This window comes from Lissotriton vulgaris, chromosome 12 (genome assembly GCF_964263255.1).
Source record: "Lissotriton vulgaris chromosome 12, aLisVul1.2, whole genome shotgun sequence".
In the NCBI taxonomy this organism is placed as follows: Eukaryota; Metazoa; Chordata; class Amphibia; order Caudata; family Salamandridae; genus Lissotriton; species Lissotriton vulgaris.
In genome coordinates, this window is record NC_141700.1 from 761,771,104 (window position 1) to 761,793,724 (window position 22,621).

At 50.9% G+C, this 22,621-nt stretch overlaps 1 protein-coding gene across 1 annotated transcript in view; it reads left to right on the forward strand.

The window, feature by feature from the left end:
- Window positions 1-54: 54 nt before the first annotated feature.
- The window catches only part of CYB5D1 (cytochrome b5 domain containing 1), a 73,227-nt gene continuing 50,660 nt past the window's right edge, over window positions 55-22,621 (forward strand). Inside the window, exon 1 of the mRNA XM_086946071.1 lies at window positions 55-1,537. Coding sequence (XP_086802197.1) covers window positions 58-1,537 — 1,480 coding nt within the window. The 5' untranslated portion in view covers window positions 55-57. The remainder of the gene's footprint in view (window positions 1,538-22,621) is intronic.

Here is a 22,621-nt window from a genome sequence, read left to right on the forward strand (position 1 = left end):
GAGTGTTGCAGAGTCCTGTTTCTATACCTACGGCAGGAGGCTGGGTCAGTCGTTGTCATGGAGATGGAGACGCCGAATGAGTTGGGGCCGCCGGTAAAGCGGGGCAGCGGAATGGAGACAACGGACCCGAGAGAGGCGTCCATGGACAACATCAGCAAGGAACTGACGCCGAATGAGCTGGGGTCCCCGGAACAGCGGGGGAGCGCAATGGAGGCCACGGACCAACCCCCTGTCAGTAGCCCGAGAGAAGGGTCCATGCACAGCATCAGCAGGAACCTCTCGATGTCTGACCAGACGCAGGATGAGTTGGGGTCGCCGGTAAATCGGGGCAGCGCAGTGGTGACTACAGACCGACCCCCTGTCCATAGACCGATAGAGGGATCCGTGCACAGCACCAGCAGGAACCTCTCGGTGTCTTATCAAAAGCCTCATGATTTGGGGTCCCTGGAAAAGAGGGGGAGCGCAATGGAGGCCACGGACCAACCCCCTGTCTATAGCCCGCGAGAGGGGTCCGTGCACAGCACCAGCAGGAACCTCTCGGTGTCTTATCAAAAGCCTCATGATTTGGGGTCCCGGGAAAAGAGGGGGAGCGCAGTGGTGACTACAGACCGACCCCCTGTCCATAGACCGATAGAGGGGTCCGTGCACAGCACCAGCAGGAACCTCTCGGTGTCTTATCAAACGCCTCATGATTTGGGGTCCCTGGAAAAGAGGGGGAGCGCAATGGAGGCCACGGACCAACCCCCTGTCTATAGCCCGAGAGAGGGGTCCGTGCACAGCACCAGCAGGAACCTCTCGGTGTCTTATCAAAAGCCTCATGATTTGGGGTCCCGGGAAAAGAGGGGGAGCGCTATGGAGGCCATGGACCAACCCCCTGTCTATAGCCTGAGAGAGGGGTCCGTGCACAGCACCAGCAGGAACCTCTCGGTGTCTTATCAAAAGCCTCATGATTTGGGGTCCCGGGAAAAGAGGGGGAGCGCAATGGAGGCCACGGACCAACCCCCTGTCTATAGCCCGAGAGAGGGGTCCGTGCACAGCACCAGCAGGAACCTCTCGGTGTCTTATCAAAAGCCTCATGATCTGGGGTCCCTGGAAAAGCGGGGGAGCGCAATGGAGGCCACGGACCAACCCCCTGTCCATAGCCCGAGAGAGGGGTCCATGCAGAACATCAACAGGAACCTCTCGGTGTCTTATCAAACGCCTCATGATTTGGGGTCCCTGGAAAAGCGGGGGAGCGCAATGGAGACCACGGACCAACTCCCCGACTCCTGCCCGACAGAGGTGTCCATGCACAGCATCAGTAAGGACCTCTCTGTGTCTTACCAAACGCAGCTTCAGTTGGGGTCCCCGGAAAAGCGGAGTAGCATACAGAATGAGTTGGGGTCCCCGGAGAAGCGGGGCAGCGCAGTGGAGGCCACGGACCGACCCCGCTTCTATAGCCCGAGAGAAGTGTCCATGCACAACATCAGCAAGGACCTCTGGGTTTCCTACCTGGGGAAGGTGTACGACCTGACGCCGCTTGCTGCCCAGCACTCTGGTAAGGAAGGGGGCTCTTTCTTTGGTCGTAGTGTCGCCAGTGAAATTAGTTTGTTCAGCACTTAACATGATCAAACTTCTCCTAACCCACCTTCTAAAAGAACAGCCTTACCCACTCTTCAAACATTCACAGGAGCATGGTGAGCCCCGGGGAAAGCAGAGTCGCAGACTAGTCTTCCACCGGGGTCTTTCGTGCAGGTGGGCCAGGCAGAGGTTTGGGGTGGGTATAAGAATGCAGGGGAGGAAGGTGACTTCCTCTTCCTACATTCTGGCACTGTCGGGAGGGTTCAGTCAGCAAAGGCCACCCGCCCACCCTACAGTCTACTAGTGTTCGGGGGAGATGGGTAGGCTTAGCGTTGCCAGTTTAGGACAGGTTGCAGGGGTGGCGGTGCTTAGGAGGGGTGGGGGAGTCTCTGGCGGGCGCACCCATCCCTCGGGGGGGGGGGTAGAGTGAATGATGGGGGGGATGGAGGCATGAGTGTAATGCCTGGTGATACAGGGGAGCATGCTAGAAGAGAAGTGAAGAAATGGATGAAGAACGGAATGGGGTATGGAATGGAATGAGAGGTGAGTTCGAAGTGGGTGAAGAGAGTGAATGGATGAAGAGTTTGATGTTGGGGGGGTTTGTTGTTGGTTATTTGATGTTATTGTTTATTGATATATTGTGCAGCCTGGTCCTAATTAATGGCCTTTTACGCTTTACCATCAGCGTGGACTGTTTATTGCACGATGGAACTTGGAATCTCTTTTAGCAACTTTCCAGGGATTGTTTAGTTGTACTCAATCACCTGTTGAAAATTGACCATCCTTACAAGATGTGGGTTATCAAATCCAATTTTAGAAGAAAAGGAGCATGTAAAAGTCCATGCATGATTTGTATTTCCAAAATTCGAAGAATAATACTATTCATTCCTTAATTATCAATCATCAGTCCATTGAAATAGAACCCCTTGGGAGTCTTGTGTTTCTCAATGGATCCCACATTTTGTATTCAATCAATGCTTTTCATCAAAAGCAGTCAACGCAGCCCAGTCACCGCGCTTCGTCCCTACGGGCATCATCAGGGCGTGCTGTCAGTCCCAACAAGGTGCCCATGGAGACCTCATGACTGCTGCTCATCCAGTTTCAATCTAGTTGAAATGGATGTGCCAGTTATTATTTTTTGAATGGACTGATGATATTTAAGGAATGAACACTATTATTCTTTGAATTTTGAAAGATAAATCAAGTATGGACTTTTACACGCCCCTTTTCTTCTAAAATTGGATTTTGCATCAACGTGGCCCTGGGCCTGGGTCCATTTAAAGTTGAGCATTAGAGTATGCTAATGGAATTGTCCTGATATTACACCAGTGTGCCGTTGTTCTTAGCCCACACTGCCAGTTGCAGAATTTTGGGTAATCAAATAGCTGCTTGTCTTTAATTTGATTACTTAGCTCTGTGCTGAGTACAAGTTGGTGTTCGTCCTGTTTGTTAATTGTGCCCCCATGTAAGTTTCTTTTCCAGTCAGGAAACAAACCAGACTTTGGTTCCCCCTCTCTTAATATTCTAAAAGGAGAAATACCATTTCTACTTTGGGGTGTGATTCAATACGACCAGGGCCTTTTGTCTAAAAACACTTTCAACATTAAGGCCTATCCCAATTGCTGCATGAACACCCTCTTTAAGAAATGTGTTGCCTCTCTCCACTAAAGCATCTTAAGTTGGTGAATAAAGAGCTACCTGTAAATGTTTGACGTCTAGTTATTTCATGACATTTTACTTTCTTGTAGAAGTGCAATGCTTGTCATTGTCTGAGCACTAATATATTTGGGGTACCATCAATAGCAAACATTGAGAGAAATAGTTTAAAAACATTTTCTGCACTGGTCAAAGTAGATCAATTTGGAAAAATAGTGATTCAAGACGATCATAAAACGCATGCTACGATCCAAGCAATTAAATAGCCCTTAAAAGTCAGGAGCAACATTGATAGGACTTAGTACCAGGAGTTTTCTTGGTGAACCAATGTTTGTCTGATAATCACCTGATTATAAGGCCTCAGAGCAGATTCTAAATATCTGTCCTTAGGCTAACCCATCTTTCATAAAGGACATCACATTCGGTCGAATCTTGTCATCCAATTAAGCTTTATCCCTCTTACTTTCTGCTATCCTAGCCAAACTGCTCCCAACAGCTTGGCAGGACCAACATTATTAAGACTAACATTTAGAAACCTAAAATACTTATAAATGAAAAATTATACATTAATTGACTTAAATATAGTGTTGTACATGGACTATAAAATATCACTTATATATCCGGTTATACTACCATTCATCTTGTTTCTTAATTGTGCAAGATAAGAAACTGTCACACAATATTTAACTCCTCTTTATGCACATCCAATATGTAACATTACCTCCAACTTAAGATGTTCCAGGAAATTGCAAACATTTTTAGATGTTTAATGTTGGCTACATTTGCTAGTATAGGACAGAAAAAATACTAAGCAATTGCAACCAGAATAATTAATTGAAGCAAAGCCTTTACTTTCTTAAAACAGAAACAGAGTTTTAGTTTTCAGTCAGTTTTTAGGTCTTGCCTAGTGTTGCAGCGTGCATGTGCTGCTCGCTCTGCGACATATATTGTGGTAGAGGAGATTTCAGAAGGGGACTTGAAGCACAACTCCCTACACACAATCCTATTTTTCAGCAATCAGTGGCTTTTGATTAAATAAAATTGTGTGTAGATCCAGTGTTCTTATATTCGTGACCTTGTCATCTGGTTGTCCGAGTGTGAATCGCTGATGCAATTAAAGGTGATGCTCTGACAGGTGATTCACGGCGTCCGTGTCCTGTCGGTACCTTGCTCTACCTGGCTGGGTGAGATGAGACGCAGCGCGCTGCATGTCTCAAGCTGATTAGCATAATGAGTGGACTGGCTCTTCGCACCTGGTCATCAGTGTGTCTGGGGCTGGCCATATGGTGCCCGCAGTGCAAGCAAACAGCTCTACGGCGAGGAGATGAACGAGGGGAGACCTGCCTTCTCTGCGTTGATCCCCCTTCAAGGATGGCCGACTGAAGACATTTGTTTAGCCCCACTGTGAGGAGAGGGAGATGAGGGCTGTTTGAATGGATACTGTTACTCATACACAAGACTGTCCTCCCCTGAGTCGCATCAGTTTAAGGGAGGCACTCAGGCCTCATCCCAACAGACACAGCAGTTAGACTGTGTGGGCTAGCAGCTCTCCACTGGCAAAGAGAGGGCCGCACTCCAGGGATACTATGGGACAGACAGGCGCACCCCAAAACTGACAACAATACTTTTGATCAGGGTAGAGCGTTTCTGAATTATTATAGATTTTCTGTTTGGATCGGGGCGTCCAAAGCCAACATGAAACAGAAGCCGTAGACGGTGTTCTTCAGACTTTTAACATGGAGGAGCTGGGACCAGCTCTGCACCATCGACGAGGAGCTGAACCCAGCCTGCGAGGCCGAGCTGAAGTTGAGTGAGGCTGGATGGAGGGCATCTGGGGCAGCGCCCTTCCTACTTCTCTGTGCTACACAATGCAGCACTTTTTAATATGTTCCATGTATTGCTTTCTTACATATTTTTAGGTACTGCATATTGTAAACGGGTTACTTGTGTTCAGAAATCTAACGCTGTTCATACGTCAGGATAAAAACAAACCCTGATATCTAGTAATGTTTATCCAGATATTTAATTTTACTTCCTTTTGTCTAACGTAGTATTCGTAGTACTTGTTGAAATGGTAAAGAGCAGAACATGCAAAACAACGTGGTGTTTAATTATTTTGTATTATGAAGATTCCTAGCAACGCAGTGCACTCACTTTTTACACTAACATTATTCCTGCGCTCTCTGAGAATTCTCTAAACGTTTACCGTTTATTTGGCTCTTGCTAATTCCCAGAAGCACAAAAAGGGGTTAAACTCGAGTCGCACTAGGAGGTACGAGTTATAATCTCGGTTTACTTAGAAGCAGTGTGTGATCCTGGGCACAGTGGTTCTCTCCTTCTACATCAGTTACCTTGAGGGGCTCCTAGAGGTGGTCACGTTCACGGTTGCGCTGTACAGCACAGCTCACTCGTTAGAAATCTATGCATGTGTTCATATTGCATTAAGGATACCAAGGTGAGTCCACGCCATCATGGACACGGCGGTCCTGCCCCGGCTTTGCTGTTACAGAGCTTTTTCGGCTGCTTTAGTCGAAATGAGGGTTAAAAGGGTAGCTCTGATAACAAGGAGCCACCTGGTAACCTTAAACTACCAGTGAAGGGTTGTGCCACTACAGATGGGTGCTGGATTTACGTACTCGTCTCCTTGGGGCTAGAGGCTTTCACCGTAGAGGGCATGAAGGCAACTAGTCTCCTCCTCAAAATGATGGCTGTGGAGGGAGGGACAGATGAACAGATACGCCAAGACGCCATTGACATTCTCTCGCCGGGTTCCTGCAACTTACGGTGCAGTCTTGCTGCAAGTGTTTTCATTGGTTGCATCAGTGATGACACTGACAGCGGTCACGTGCAGCAAAGCATGTCTCTGCATGCAGGATGTCACAGCAGATGCTGCTTGTGTTTGGTGAATGGGGTCTTTATGAACAAGGCCATCGCGGCCATGCCATTGTAAAGCTTTGCATCCACTCCTCCACCCGCTTCAGTAAGTAACTGATGCAGCAATGTGCATGTAGTTATATATGTCACTTTTGTTTCTGTCTAACGTCTCATCCATATGTGCACGCGCCCCTTCAGTGTATGTCCTAACATCACAATGTGCACATATGCAAGACACAAATCGACTTTTTAGGTCTTGCTGACCTAGCGCTGGGTGTTTGCTCTTTGACCTGGTATATCTAAAGCGTCCTTTCTGTTGGTATAGATGGTGAGGTTTCATTGCATTTTTTAAGCTATTAGTATTGTAAATAACAATGCCGTGTATTTATGTTATAAAACCCAAAACATAAATAGAAGGTATTGTCATTTACAATGCCAAAAGCTCAAAATCGTGTAAATGCGACACCTATTGCTTTGCAAATGCTTGTTTTATGTAGCCATCACACAGTAGCATACCAGTCCACAGCAATAAACTGCTGGCTAATGGAGGACTCTAATTTGGTCCACCGCATTGGCTTCCAACCAGCTATATAATTGTGAGGAAGGGACAAGCTCCGAACCTTGGGACCTACCTGATGTTGCCCTCCCTGGACCACAGGCAGAGTGATGGTGTGAAAGGGAAGAGAGAGACAACCAAAGGTATAAACCTTTGCCCTCTCCTGTGCACACCACCGGTGAACCCGCCCAACAGGAGAGCCAATCCACTGTTCAGGATGGCCCAGAAAAGGAGGGCCCACAGGCAGAACCGGGGCTGAATCAGGAAGATGCTGTGCGAAGACACAGATACCCAGAAGAGGCTGCAAAACAATGCAGAGAAAGAACCCGGACGCCGAAAGGAGAAGAAGAGGAGGAGCTCATGTCCAGCGCCCAGACCGGAGAGGGAGACACAGTGGGCGACGCTCCAGAAATCTGGAGCAAAGTGGTGGGCGCCCCAGGGGAACCATGTGTGCCACCGCAACTTAGGAGACTTGTGGTCCCAGTGGTGAGTGATCGGTAGGGGGGAAAAGGGAGGAGGGAGCGAGACACCAAGTGAAAGGAGGGGAGGTTGGCGTAAACGGGAATGCACAGAAAGCTGTCTGCCATCCGGCCTACTTAGCCCCGAAGCAGCTCTCATGTCCTTTCTCCTTTATAATTAGCCAAATTCATCTGACGCGTTTCAAGGCCATCCATGCCTCTTCTTCTTGGGATTAAACACAAAGAATGCCGTTTCCACCTCCCAATTCAAATTTCTTTTTATTCAAATGTTCTCCTCCCTCAGTGGGCGTGGCTGTAAATGTCACCCATCAGCATGCTGGTAGGTGTAGCTCTATATCCTCATTCTCCTGCCTATTTAAGGTTTAAATGTTTATTTAATAGTACACGAAGTTATTCACCTACTCAAGGACTGAAACAATTTCTTTCACCTTCATGAACTACACCTACCAGCATGCTGATGGGTGACATTTACAGGCACGCCTACTGAGGGAGGAGAACATTCGCTTAAAACCCTTGACCTGTACAAAACAGCAAATCATGGAGAAAGTATATCTAGAGCAATACTTGTTATCCTTACAGCCCCCATACAAAAATGGGTCAGACAGCACGCGCACCTAACTCAGGAGAGAGAAGTAGAGATCACTAGTGCCTATAGCAGGGCACCAGAAATCCAAAAGGGGTGAGAGGACACACAGTGGAGGTCTACAGGGGTAGCACTACCAAAATAATATAAGACCCCTCTGCCCCCTTAGGAAAGCTGAGATTGTCACACCTGCAGCGCCAACGACCCCCACCCCAACACTGAACACCTCCACTTCCAGATCCAGCCCCAGGACCACGCTACTCGGCACCCTCGCCTACAGAGCCCCGGGACCTTGCACCCTGTCTGCAACCTACATCACTGACCTCGTCGCGCCCCACGCCATCACCTCCAAGGACTACATCCTACTCAGAGACCTGAATTTCCACCTCGACAACCGCAGCGACCCCGACTTATTCACCTTCCTCGACAACCTCTCCAACCTCGGACTGAAGCAACTCGTCACCACCCCCACTCACAGAGCAGGATACACCCTCGACCCTATCTTCGCAGGAGGGACAAACATCCGCTTCAGCCACACTACACAGCCCCTCTGGACAGACCACCACCGCATACACTTTACCTTCAACACCACCGCCGCACCCAAAAGCGCCCTGCGCCTACCACGAAGGAACTGGAGCAAGATCACAGAGGAACACCTCAACATCACCCTCCTCCACAACCCCCAGATCGCCACGACTGACGCCAACTTCGCAGCCAATGAACTTCACCACTGGATCACCAGTTGCACAGACAAGCTCGCACCCCTCTGCCAACCCGCCAAACAAAGCCCCCTTAAGGCCGCCTGGTTCACCACGAACTCCAAGAAGCCAGGCGCTCCTGCCGACGCCTCGAGAAAACCTGGCGAAACCGGAAAACTACAGAAAACCTGAACAACCACAAGGATGCCCCGAAGGAATACCACAGCACGTAAGAGACACCAAGCAGACTTTCATCAAGAACAAATTCCACACCAACACAATCAATGCCAAATAACTTTTCAACGTCCTACAGCATTTCACCAAACCCCCCAGCGAAGCCACGGACGTCGCACCATCCCAAGAATTCTGCAACTAGCTCAACTCCTACTTCTATCTGAAAATCAAGGCCCTCTACGACAATTTCGGCAAACAGACACCGGACACCACACCCCCTCCCCACCGCCGACAACGAGCTGACCATCACTACCGGGAATCTCCCCATCGTCGAACACATTCCCATGACCATGAGAAACACCCACTCAGGAACCCCCACGGACCCTTGCCCGCCGCACATCTACCACAGGGCCGCCGCTGCAATCACACCCGAACTAGGATGAACCATTGATGCCTCCTTCAATTCCGGCATTTTCCCAGACGACTGGAAGCGGGCGAAAGTCAAGCCCATCCTCAAGAAACCCACGGCCGACCCGACTGACCTGAAAAACTACCGGCCCATCTCTCTGCTCCCCTTTGCTGTCAAAGTCACAGATCGACTGGTAAACACACAGCTAACCGTCTTCATCGAAGAGAACTCCACCCTGTAAATGTATATTGATACTTGTATAGCGCACTACTCACCCGCAAGGGTCTCAAGGCGCTTGTACGAATACCGCTGTGGAACCCATCCTGGCTTTCCCTGTGAGGCGAATATTTGGAAAAAGGGGACCCCTATATAATATAGTAGCACTTGCTATACATAGGGAAGAAACAGAGTTAGGAAAGGTCTATAGCAAAGTGACAGACATTGATTAGATAATACAATTTACGTTTTTTTGTAAATAAAAACCTAGAATGAAACAGTATATTAAGTCCACTTGTGTACAGAAACCAATGAGCAAAATAATTTCTGATAGAGCTTTATTGTTTATTGTTGTTGACTATTTTTCTTTTGTTTTCTACTGTTTTTTTTAATATATATAGTTTTTATAAGTGATTATGTGTTTAAATTTTATATAGTCTTGAATTAAAAAATACAAAAGAGAAAATACAAAATCAATAGACATGAAACATATATACAGTGATGAAGGCAAAGCGGTAGACACCACTACGCGCGTTTCGGCTCTTGAGCCTTCTTCAGGTGACCGTCTATTGTTAGAGATTCAAAGAGTCCAGGACTCACAGTTAGGTGTGGCGTGGATATAAAAGGTCAGTCGGTAAAGGCAGCTTCTTAAGATCTTGAGATGTGGAACGATGTAGTCCTATAGCTTGTCATATGATGTTATGACATCAGAGAAAATGAGGTGGTAGAACAGTATAGTGGAGGTAGCTTAGATTCAGATCGTTATTTGTGTTGACATTTGTAGAACCTCCACGAGTATAACTTCCAGTGAGTAGATGGTAAGGTGATGAGAGCAATAGGGAAGGAAACGAGTATTTATCTCCACAAGTTGATAAAATATCCGGAGGCGAGCAATAATGATGTATAATTGTTAGCACGAATATTTTGTATCCACCTAAAGATAAAGTAGAAAAGATGTCCCAGGAGCGGAAAATACTATGGAGGATGATCTGGTCATAGCATCGCCCGTGAGGTTTGATGAAAATAGTGACGCTCCTGGTAGAAAAGGACTGGTAGCAATACTCGACCGCCAAAAGACCACACACCGGTATGCTAGAATGCAAGCCATACATCATTATTGCTCGCCTCCGGATATTTTATCAACTTGTGGAGATAAATACTCGTTTCCTTCACTATTGCTCTCGTGCCTTCTTAGGTATACTCTCATATTATAGGCGGTTCATCCCTTCCTTCTCAGAGATCGCAACCCACTAACCAATCTCCTGAAGAAAGACTTGAAAACAGAAAAGGAACTCAAACACCCCTCCCCTGGCGTCCTGCAAGCCTTTAACCAGTTAAAACACACTCTCACCACTCAACCTGTTCTCCTAGATCCAAACTATAATAAACCTTTCTTAGGAGCTGTACTATCCCAAAGACATCCAAAGGACCGGAGAAGTACATCATTTATATTGGTCGAAAACTGTTTACCAGAGAAAGAAAAAATGCTGTAATTGAGAAGGGGGCTCTAGCTATAAATTGGCTATTGAATCACTACAGTACTATCTCGAGGGCAGGGAATTCAACTTGTTCACAGATCATGCCCCTTTGGAATGGCTCTCTAATAACCGAGGGCATAATGATCAAGTCCTATGTTGCTTCTTAGCCCTTCAACCGTTTTGATTTATCACCCACCATAGGAAAGGTAGAGACCAAACCAATACTGATTATCTGTCTAGATATCCTATAGACCCTTTTCTTGCAAGCAAGAAAGTTAGGGAAGGGGAATGTGAGGGAGGATCGAGCCCTGAACCTCGACACCTACCTGATGTCGCCATCCCCGGACCACAGGCAGAGCGATGGTGTGAAAGGGAAGAGAGAGACAAATAAAGGGATACACCTTTGACCTCTCCTGTGCAGGCCACCGGTGAGCCCACCCAACAGGAGAGCCTATATACTGTTCAAGACAGCCCAGAAAAGGAAGGCCCACAGGAAGAATGGGGGCTGAACCAGGAAGACGCTGTGCGAAGACGCCGAGACCCGGAAGACGCTGCAAAACAACACCGAAAAGGAACGCAGACGCCGAAAGGAGAAGAGGAAGAGCTTGTGCCCAGCGATCAGACCGGAGACGGAGAAACCGCGGGCGACACTCCAGAAATCTGGAGCAAAGAGTGGTGGATGCCCCAGGAAAACCCTGTGTGCCGCCGAGAAAAGAGCCGTAGGTACTTGTGCTCCCTCCCTGGGAGCTGCGCTGTTAGCGGGGGTGCCCCTGGTACAGGAATTTCTCAGTCCGGATCTGTGGTGTGGCGGCTGCTCGGAGCGGCTCCGCAGGGGATAGCGGCCGACCTGAGGACGCCCATCGAGCCCGAGCGTGGGCGCTGAGGCATTCAGATTTGACCCCACCTGCCCCTGAGCCAGTTGTGCGAGTCCATCTGCAGGGGCCAAAGCAAAGCAATGACACTGACGGTGCCCGGTGTATTGACCCAGAGTCACAGTCAGCAGTCTAGTGTTTTGTATGCCCCACACTAAACACCCACCCACCACTGATGTCACTGGTCAGGTGACACAGCTTAAATAAAAGTGGCCGAGCGCACGTGCCCGGGGCCAGTTGTACCATGTGGCTCACTGTGTCTGCGTCAGTCATTTCCAGCATGATGGCCCAGGGCCCCCAACATTACACTGGTGACGAGGCGGGCGGACGCTAGCCACGCGTGCCGCATATTAAAGAGAAAATCCCCGGAAAGAAGAAGGGAAGTGCCCATGTGCAGGACACCCCCTGGGGAAGCGGCGCCGGCCGCCGAGAGGCCCACGGGGCGTGTGCTGTGCCCCGGGCCTGAAGATCCATGAGGAGGTGACCGGGAGCCCACCCCGCACCTCTGTGCCCATCGTGAGCCTCCCTGCCTGAGGAGAAAGTGCGATTTACAAAAAGGGGGTGGTGATGAACAGAGTGTCTGAGTTAAACAGACCACTCTTACCCAGTCCAAAGATCAGGGCTTGATCCATCACCGTTATTTATCTCACTGCCCCATCCCAGCTCAGAACCTGGCTATATGCAAATCAGTCTGTCCCTGGCCCAGTGCATCATGGGAACAGGGCAGACTAAACTACCAAGCCAATTCTTCACCAGAAAGGAGACAAGCTACCGGGGACCGGTTTCTGGCATTTCAGCCTTCTTCGGCCCGGCTTGCTTGAATCCTGATGGAGCAGTGAGAAAGGGACTCATGTCTGAGTATACCCTGCCACACCTATAGTGGCCAAAAACGATTTACAAAAAGGGGGTGGTGATGAACAGAGTGTCTGAGTTAAACAGACCACTCTTACCCAGTCCAAAGATCAGGGCTTGATCCATCACCGTTATTTATCTCACTGCCCCATCCCAGCTCAGAACCTGGCTATATGCAAATCAGTCTGTCCCTGGCCCAGTGCATCATGGGAACAGGGCAGACTAAACTACCAAGCCAATTCTTCACCAGAAAGGAGACAAGCTACCGGGGACCGGTTTCTGGCATTTCAGCCTTCTTCGGCCCGGCTTGCTTGAATCCTGATGGAGCAGTGAGAAAGGGACTCATGTCTGAGTATACCCTGCCACACCTATAGTGGCCAAAAACGATTTACAAAAAGGGGGTGGTGATGAACAGAGTGTCTGAGTTAAACAGACCACTCTTACCCAGTCCAAAGATCAGGGCTTGATCCATCACCGTGAGGAGAAAGTGCAGCAGACGGACCGGAGCCCACCCGCGTCGGCCGCGAGTGAGGCCCCACCTCGTGGTGACCAAAGCGGAGCCCACCCGCGCTGAGGAAAAGGCCCGTAGGCAGAAGGTGAGACTGGACGCTGAGATGTGCCTTGGGGGCCGCGCAAGCCAGAAGTGACCCCCGGTAGAACTATAAAACAAAGCGGAGCCCACCCGCTATGAGCCATAAACATTGACGGTGCCCCCAAAAGTGCGAGCGACACTGGCTACTGGGCCCCCAGTAAAGCGAGGCCAGCGGAGCCCACCCACGGCCTGCCTATAGCGCCTCCTGCCTCCAACAGCCCCGCAGCGGGACACGGAGTACAAGCGGAGCCCACCCGCCGTGACATGAGCGGAGGCCGCAGCGGCCGCCAGCAAGTGCCCCCAAAGAACGCCCAGGCCAGCGAGAGCCCACTTCACTACACCCGGTCTGAAGCCCCGCACTGACCCCACCGCCGCGCAGCATGTGTGCTGTGGAACTGCGGCGGCGGGGTGAAGAATCGGCAAAGGAGCGCCCGCAGCGTGAGAAGAGCTGCCAGGCACCGTCCCTGCAAGCGGAGCCCACCCGCTACAAACACTGATTTTACCCACCAAAGTGGGAGCGGCACCAGACATTGTCCCTGCATGGAAGCAAGACTCGCGGAGCCCACCCGCGGCCTGCCTGCAGCGATCCCCGCCCCCGCCGCGCAGTGTGTGTCTGAGGCTGCTGCGGTGAGGGGGTGAATGGTATCCGGAGGAAGTGCCCGCAGCGTGGGGAAACCTGCCGGGCACTGGTGTACAGCGCGGAGCCCACCCGCGTGAAAGGAGAGACTGACGGCGACCGGTGCAAGCGCCCTCCTCGCACAGAGACCCCCGCCCCGGACAGCGCACGAATGAAGGAACTGCTGCGGGGAGGGGAAGAGTGAACCGGCAAAGGAGCAGTGAGGCCAGCGGGTGACCCGCAACTGATCGATGCCGCTCCCCCTCGCAGCGTGTGAAGAGCTGCTAGACACACAGATCTGAAGAGGAGGCCACCCGCACAGTGACAATAAAGTGCCCACTGACGCGAAGGAATGGTGTGCATGCAGCGGGTGACTGCACCACCAGCGGAGCCAAACCGCGAAAAAAAGCCTGCAAAAGCTGCACCAGCAGCCCCCTGCTCCAGCCCCTGCTCAGCCCGGGGAAAAGTGAAGGCCGGCTGGGAGAAGTGCAATTACAGGTGGGCCCCCAAGGTTAATAGAGATAAGGAATGGACACTCAACGGTGGGCGCGAGGAATCCCCGGTGATCCCTGCATCTACATGCCCAAAGCATCAAGCAGCAGGCATCAGGAAGAGGGCCCCGTCCAGGAGAAGTAATCCGGCTGCACTGAAGAAACTTCCGAGAAGACAAAGTCAGGTAGGGAGGACAAGGTAACACTGCCATCTAGTGGGCTGCCTCCAGTATCGCAGGAGAATGACAATATATACAAGCATTGGACAAACCAAGTGCCATAGAAGCCAGTGGATAAGCCACATCCACGTCTGCCAGTGGTGCTGCCGCCACCACCAGAAATCAGAAGGGCTCCACACAAAGGAACAAGCGAATGGGCCTACCAAGTACAGAACCTAACCCGAAACAAGCCCGCAGCAACGCAAGCCGAAGACGGCAACCACCACGGTCATTGCGAAATGACTGACTGCAGCGCAAGGCCACCAAAGGAACACGCCAGAGTGACGCTGCACAGCGACACGCCAACATCACCGAACAGCACTACGCAGAAACGCACAAGGAGTGAAGGAACTCCACACGTCAGGACCGAACAGCACTGCGCAGGAACGTGCAAGGAGTGAAGGAACTCCACACCTCAGGACCGCACAGCATTGCGCAGGACCGCGCAAGGAGTGAAGGAACTCCACGACTGAGTGGCGCAGGGATCGCGTCCTCGGAGACCTGTCAGTAGGTCACAGCGAAGATGACTTGCCAGAAAGTCACCGCCAGACGCGGACCAGTTGGATGGTCGCCCGAAATGAAAGGAAGAAGATGACCAGTCAGGTGGTCGCCCGGAAAGAAAAGGAGATGCCAAGAGCGCATAACCCCCACAAGTGATGCCCAGAGACTGCAACAAGGCAAAGGACATTGAGTCACACAGGGAGTCAGATCCAAGCTACTTAGGAGAAGGAAAATACAGCAGCAGCACAGCACGAGAAGAAAGAACGTACCAAGCTCATCACACAGCCTGAGAAGAAAAATGCGACGGCGCGGGAGTGCACCACAGCGAAAAGAACACCCCAGGAACAGGAGTGCAAGAACTCCTCTGGAGATACCCACAAGCACGCCGCAAGTGCGCCAAGGGAAGTTCCAAAGAATCGCAACTGACCACGCAGAAGCAGCAAGACCAGAAGAAGGTCAATGGAGTGGTGACGCAACCCTCCAAGAAGCGCCATTACAGAAGCAACTACGCCACGCCGGAAAAGAACACAACAATGCCTGGTGGCCACAGGCCATTGCTGCAGCAGTAAGGCGAAGTCAGGCGTACCAACACACGAACTGATGAAGGTTCTGGAACCCGGCACTACGAAGTGCGAAGACGCATGACACAAATGCGCCGCAGTGCAGATCAGCACTAACCCAAAGCAGCAAGTCACAAGGGAACACCCGAAGAGCGCACCCAGATGCGCGCCAAAGCAGCCGAACTGCGACGCAAAGGAAATGGTTGCGCAGACAACCCGCAGCAGTGAAGATCCAACACAGAAGCTCAGCACCATGAAGCCTACCTGCCAGACCTCGGCAGAAGAAGGACCAGCACGAGGTCCAAGAAGCTCAGCACCACGAAGCCTACCTGCCGGACATTGGCAGAAGGGACCAGCAGGAGGTCCAAGAAGCTCAGCTCCATGAAGCCTACCTGCCAGACCTCGGCAGAAGGGACCAGCACGAGGTCCAAGAAGTTCAGACAAGGCGCGGTCCGATGACATGGACCCACGAACTTCAACCACACAAATTAACGAAAGCGACAGGAAGATGTGAAGGATGCAACAATAACCCTGGGAGTTGAGCGGCAAGAAGACAGTGTCCTAGGACTAGGACAAGACCAGGAAGACCTGTGTGGAGTGCGCGCGCTGCATGGGGAAGCCTGGCCAGAGAATATGAAGAAAAGGGAACCAGGGTATGTCGCGAGAAGAGGAGAAGAGAAGAAGAAAGATCGGAGTGGCACGCCGCCACAGAGGAAAGGAAAAATGGAGAAGTCTGAATGGCACGCTGCCACTGCAAGAAGAAGCCTCCCCTGCGGAAAGAAGCAAGGTGACAGGCACTGGAACACCGGAGTGCAGTGGAGAATAAGGCCTGGCAGGAACACCGGCGGCACAAGTCAAAGATATCCACCTACAAGCCATCCATCCAGGTGGCAATTGCAGAAGAGGGCAAGTTTGGACTGTTGACAACAATCTACCTTTGGGGTTGAGCGGAAGATTGGATGGCGAGAGTGCTCACACATCCGGCTGAGGAACAGACCACTCCACACCAACCCGTGGCAGCCCAAGAAACAAAGGCCTCAAGGGACTCTGGTGGCAGCAAGTCCCGCAAGAGAGACAGGTCCACAATGGTGCGTCTGCAGGACCCACTGAGAGGAAAGCTTTGCGTGTAAGAAAAGAGTCAACAGCGTAACCTTCAGGTGGAACTAGGACACAACGGTGAAGATCGTGGAGCACCCCGCTCACGGCCCAAAGGCTATGGTGGAGCAACATGACCGAAAACACCAGTCCAGTGGAAACCTGGCAAAAAGGTCCTCCCGGACATCTTGTGAGAGAGGAATACCGGCGAGAGGGGCATCCTAGTGAGAGGGATGTATGCACCTACTCCTTTCATCTGCCCATAACTACTTTGAAGCCTGCCCCGAGACACCACCAAGGACCAGGACTGAAGAGGAGAACCGAGAAGACAAACAATATTCGGATCACGTCACCCTTCTATCTAGCTACCAACTGTCACCAGTGGTGTGAAGCAAAGACAAGGCAAAGAACAACGTCCAGGCGGCGCAGACAGAAGATAGGACCCGCCGAACAACGGCAAACCACGCCACAGTGACTGGATGCAGTAACTACCCTGGATGCAGTAACTACCCCATCTGCGACCTGCAATCCACCAAAGAGACTCACTTCAAATTATAGAGTCCAGTGTTATATTGTATGTACATTTTCTTTCCCACAGGTTGGACTTTCGTTTGTTTTCATTTTCCCCCAAGTTTGGGAGGGATGTAGTGACCCAGAGTCACAGTCAGCAGTCTAGTGTTTTGTATGCCCTACACTAAACACCCACCCACCACTGATGTCACTGGTCAGGTGACACAGCTTAAATAAAAGTGGCCGAGCGCACGTGCTCTGGGCAAGTTGTACCATGTAGCTCACTGTGTCTGCATCAGTCGTTTCCAGCATGAGGGCCCAGGGCCCCCAACATTACACCCGGGAGCAGGACCCTGCTGGCCGGACTCCGAGGCGTGAGACGACGCCCTTGTGAGGCCCCAGCTGCAGGAGGTGCTACAAGCCCCGTTCTCGGGGATTGCGAGGAGTGCAGCTGAATTGCGGAGCCACGAGGACTGCGGCTTCGGTGGCCTGGTTCGCCGCTACATCAGTGAGTGGGAAGCGCCCTGAACAACCTCAACATGCCCAGGGCAGCAAGACACCATAAAGGCGCGAGAGCTGTACGGCTCCCCCAACTGATTTCGGGCTGGAGCCACATCCCCGTCCATCCACTCTTCCAACCGGACAGGAGGAGCTGCGCTGAGGGAGGCGGAGAACAAAATTAAAAACTTTTGTTTACCCCCTTGTCCATCATCAGAATCACTTCGGAGCATGGACATGGGCTGTGCTCGCCCTGGTAACCCGTATTTTTCTCTCCAGGAGTTGTGAGCTCCGGACACTTGACTGTTAAAATGAAATTTTCTTACATTCGTATAGTTGTTTTGTTGTGGTTTTTCTTTTCATTTTGGTGGATTCCCTCCCCCACCTCTCTGCACTCCTGGCTCTGCATAACTGCGCTTATCTCATGCTGGCCCAGGTCTCTGATCTCATGCACTCACCTACATGAAGAAATTCTCGATGCAAGCCGGTGTTTTATATTAGTAGTACTTCCCGATTCAGGCACACATGTCAGTAAGCATTAAGATTTTAACCTTGAATGTAAAGGGACTTAACAACCCCATTAAGAGAAGGGCCATCGTGTCCTACCTTGGGAACTCAAGTGTACATATCTGCCTACTCCAAGAGACCCATCTCCTCCTCAGCGACACCAACAGAGTTCTGTGCTAAAGCTTTCCCCCAGCAATACTTTTCTTCACTCCCTACCAAAAACGCTGCAGTAGTTGTCCTTATCTCTCGCAATTTCAAGGGGGTGGTGGGGGCAAGGGTATCTGAGAGTAACAGGTGGCTCTTGGCCTCCTAATATCTATAGGCACACATACGTTCACATTAGCCACTATTTATGCACCCAGCGAGGGCCAGGAGGTGTTTCTCCGCAGAGCGATTGCAGACCTAGCGGCCTTTACGGACCGGCAGTTACTTATAGGGGGCGATTCAAATACAGTGTTTAAAAGCCAGCTTGATTGCTCATCCCAGAGACAGGGATAGACAGTGGCTTTGTATAAAAGCGAGAAAGAATGGCTGCAAGAACTGGGGTTAGTTGACATTTGGCGCTCCCTCCATCCGCGCACAACCGATTACACATTCAATTCCCACGCCCACAAGACCTACACCAGGATAAATTATTTCACAGGTTCCCAGTCCCTGCTATAAGTCACATGTGACTCAAATATCGAGCCCGGTGCACTCTCAGATCATGCAGTATTGACCCTTACGCTGGCAACCCCCCCCGCACCCCGACCACTGCACTGCTGGCAGCTGCGGGACACCCTGCTCCATCTCCCAGAGGTGATTTTGCACTTGACCAAGATGCTGTAGGACTTTTTTTCCTTTAATGACACTCCGGATACCTCCATAGTGTCCCTTTGGGAAACAAACTCGTGGCTAGGGGCAACCTCATCGCTACATCCTCGGTGTACAACAAAATCCACAGGGGAAAAAGGGCCAAGCTCTCAAAACAAATGCTAGAATTGGAAGGAATACACAAGTGGACTGGGGCTCCTCGGTGTGGAGGCAGTTAGAGGCCGTTCGTTCCCAGCTAACTAGGCTTGATCTGGATAGGGCGGAATATGCTGCCCTACATTTGGAGGACTTGTTTTACACCGGAGGGGGATAGATGTGGGCGTCTGCTGGCCCACAAACTGCACGCTCAGCACCAGGTGGCTACAGTCCAAAAAGTCGATGACGCACAGGTCTATGATGTGGACATTTCCTGGGTGTTTAGAGTCTTCTATGCTGAGCTGTACACCGCTCAGCAGCTGCCAGAGAGGGATACCTTAAACTACCTCCTGGGAATTACTCACTCCCAACTGACCCCTGAGCGGGCCTCCACCCGAGATAGTCCAACCCGCATCGAGGAAGTGATTTCAGCCATAGCTCGACTCAAACTCCTCAAGTCACCGGGCCCAAGTGGGTTCGCTGCTATATTCTACAAAACCTTCTCCACCATCCTAGCCCCCATTCTAACTCGACTCTTTAACGCGATTGGAGACACCTCTGATATCCCACCTACACAGTGGCGGCTCGCAGAGGGGGGGCGGTGAGTCGGGCAGGGTGGAGGGGTAGTGGAGTTGGACATAAGACGGTCAGGTGTAAAGTAAGTAAATAAATAAATACAACTATTTGCCTTGCGCTCGCTGCATCGCCGAGTTGGCAATGCAGCGAGCGCAAGGTAAATTGTTTTATTTGTTTATTTACTTACTTTAGTCCTGGCCGTCCTATGTCCGGCTCCACTACCCCACCCCACCCTACCCCTGTCCCACCCCACCCCTGCCCCGCCCCACCCCTATCCCTCCCCACCACCCGCAGCTCTCCGTCTGAGAGCCGCCACTGCACCCAAGATGCTTCTTGCTTCAGTTGTCATCCTCCCTAAGCCTGGAAAGGACAGCCGGTTCTGCGCTTCCTACCGGTCAATATCCCTGTTAAACTTCGATCTAAAGTTATTTACAGGAATCCTGGCTGCTAGATTGGGACCGCTGATGCCGGGCTTGAAAGAACCAGACCAAGCCGGGTTTGTGGCAATCAGACAGTGGAGCGCCAACACACTGAGGCTACTTCACCTCCTAGTCAAGGCACACCACCAGTCAGTGGAGCGGGTGATGCTGTCGGTCGACGCTGAAAAGGCGTTCAACAGGGTGCACTGGCCTTTCCTGGAAGCCACTCTGGAGCGGTGTGGGGTGGGGAATCGTTTCTGCAAATGGGTGTTTAGTAACTACAACAGCCCCTAAATCACAGTATGTGTAAACTGATTCACAGCAGAACCCTTCCCGATAGCACGGGGAACAACACAAGGCTGCCCGCTCTCCCTGTTATTTGCTCTGTATATGGAGTTTTTGGCTCATAGTAGGGGAGAACTAAAAGATCCCAGGGGTCCGGTTTGGAGATGAATGCCACACCATTAGTTTATACGCTGATGATGTTATTGCCACACTTGAGGCCCCTTTAACGTCAGTACCAGCCTTCCTCACAGAGCTAGAACAGTTTGCCGCTGCCTCAGGCTTCCAGGTCAATGTGGCCAAGTCACAGGCTCTGGGTTTCTCTCTGCTGCCATCTACCACAGACGCGCTTAAGCAGATCTGTCTAATTTAATGGGACCAGAAATCCATACCGTACTTGAGTTTAAAGCTGGTGGCCTCCATCCAAGACACAATCACTTTAAACTACACCCATCCTTTGACACAGACCCGGCCGGGTCTAGATCGCTGGCGACCATTTGCCCTTTCTTGGTTGGGCAGGGTGGCGGCACTCAAAATGAATGTGCTCCCGAAAATACTATATATTTTCCAAACACTGCCTTTAGAGCCTCCCCAGGCACTCTGAAGCAACTCCAAAAAGAGATCCTCTCTTCCGTCTGGGCAGATAAAAAACCCAGAATGAGCAAGGACTTGAGCTATAGACCCCCAGAGGAAGGTGGCCTAGGGATCCCCAACTTAGATAGTTATTTCAAGGCCACTCAGCTGTGGGCTCTGTTGGAGTGGTCCCTGAGCGATTCTGAAAAGTACTGGCTATTCATGGAACGCACCCTGGCGGGCCAGTCCCTGTGGAAGATCCCCTTAAGTCATAAAACTCACCCCGCCCCAAGCTTTACTGGTTATCGATCACGTGGGCAACCCTGAAGGCCTGGGACGCAACAGCCACACAAAGCGGCCTTACCACTTTTATGGGCCAATAACGCCCATAACTAACAATCCCAACTTTACCCCGGATCTCGACTTGATAACCTTCAAATATTGGGACCGAGAGAGGCACAGATCGATCGGCCACTTCGATGTGGAGGGCCTTGTCCTTTGAGGAGCTGCGCCCTGACTATGCCCTGCCGGAAACTGAGCGATATCACTTTCAGCAGATACGCCAGTGGGTGATGCAACCCTCGACTCGCCAAGGGGCGGAGAGATTGCTCACTCCTTATGAGAAATGGTTACTCTCCAAACAGTTTAACAAACGCTAAATTTACAGGCCAGAGGCACTGGGAGGTAGAGTTGGGGCGGACATTCTCACTGACGGAATGGAGGGGGGACATATTTTATCGGGCTAGACACACGGTGCGCAACATCTTCAGCATAGAAACTGCCACCAAGATAGTGACGTATTGGTATCTCACCCCCCCCCCTCCAGACTGCACAAGGGCAATGCCAGTCGCTCCCCGGGGTTCGTGAGAGGTTGTGGGTCAGAGGGCACACTAACCCACTTGTTGTGGGACTGTCCAACGCTTAAGTCATACTGGGAACATGTCCTTAATGAGGTCGATAAGCACTTTAACACTAAGATACTACGTTTCCCGGCATATGTTCTCTTAGGCCTACCCCTTAGGCTTACATTTCCCCTAAATACACGCAGGGGCAGGCAGATGGGATCACCCTGGGTGTGGCCATGCAGAATATATTGTCTTACTGGGGCACAGACAGGACTCCCACACACCAGGGGTGGCTACATAGGTTATGGTACATGCTGGGCATGGAACACGTTTCCCTTTCACCCCAGGGAGAAGGGGCTTCCTTCGCAGATTTGTGGCACCCTTTCATTGCACTGTTGAGCTCTGATTTTCGGGAGCTCACCTGCCCCAGATATTTGTACAAAGGCGACTCCCCGCGGGTCACATGACCCAGCCCAACAACGAGAGACACCCCACGACAATCCTGGCCTTTCCCTCCCGTGGTGCGAGGGGTGGTGGAGATGAGGGGCATGAAATAAGGTGGGGGAGAAGAGAAGAAGGGTAGGGGGGAGTTGGGATTTTGTTTTTCCTTTTTATACTATGCATTATCGCTTTGCAAACTTATTTGGCTCCCAGCATGGTCATTGTATTGTTTATCACATTTTGTCTTTCTCAAATAAACAGATTTAGACCTAAAGAAGATTCAAACCTTTACTATTGTTGGAATGTTCAATAAAGTAGACAAAATTGAGAACCTCATCAGGCCTCCTAAATTCTGTTTCCGCACATCCCTCCGACAATACTGTGAACACTTCTTGACATCCCACAATGCCAGTCATATATGGGATCACAGTAACAGAATCCATCCCAGCAGATCTATGCTTCCAACCTATGTCTGTCCAGGATCATAAAATTTAAACTAGAAATCTCAAAATTGACATCCCAGTTCAGGAACCATATTTGTG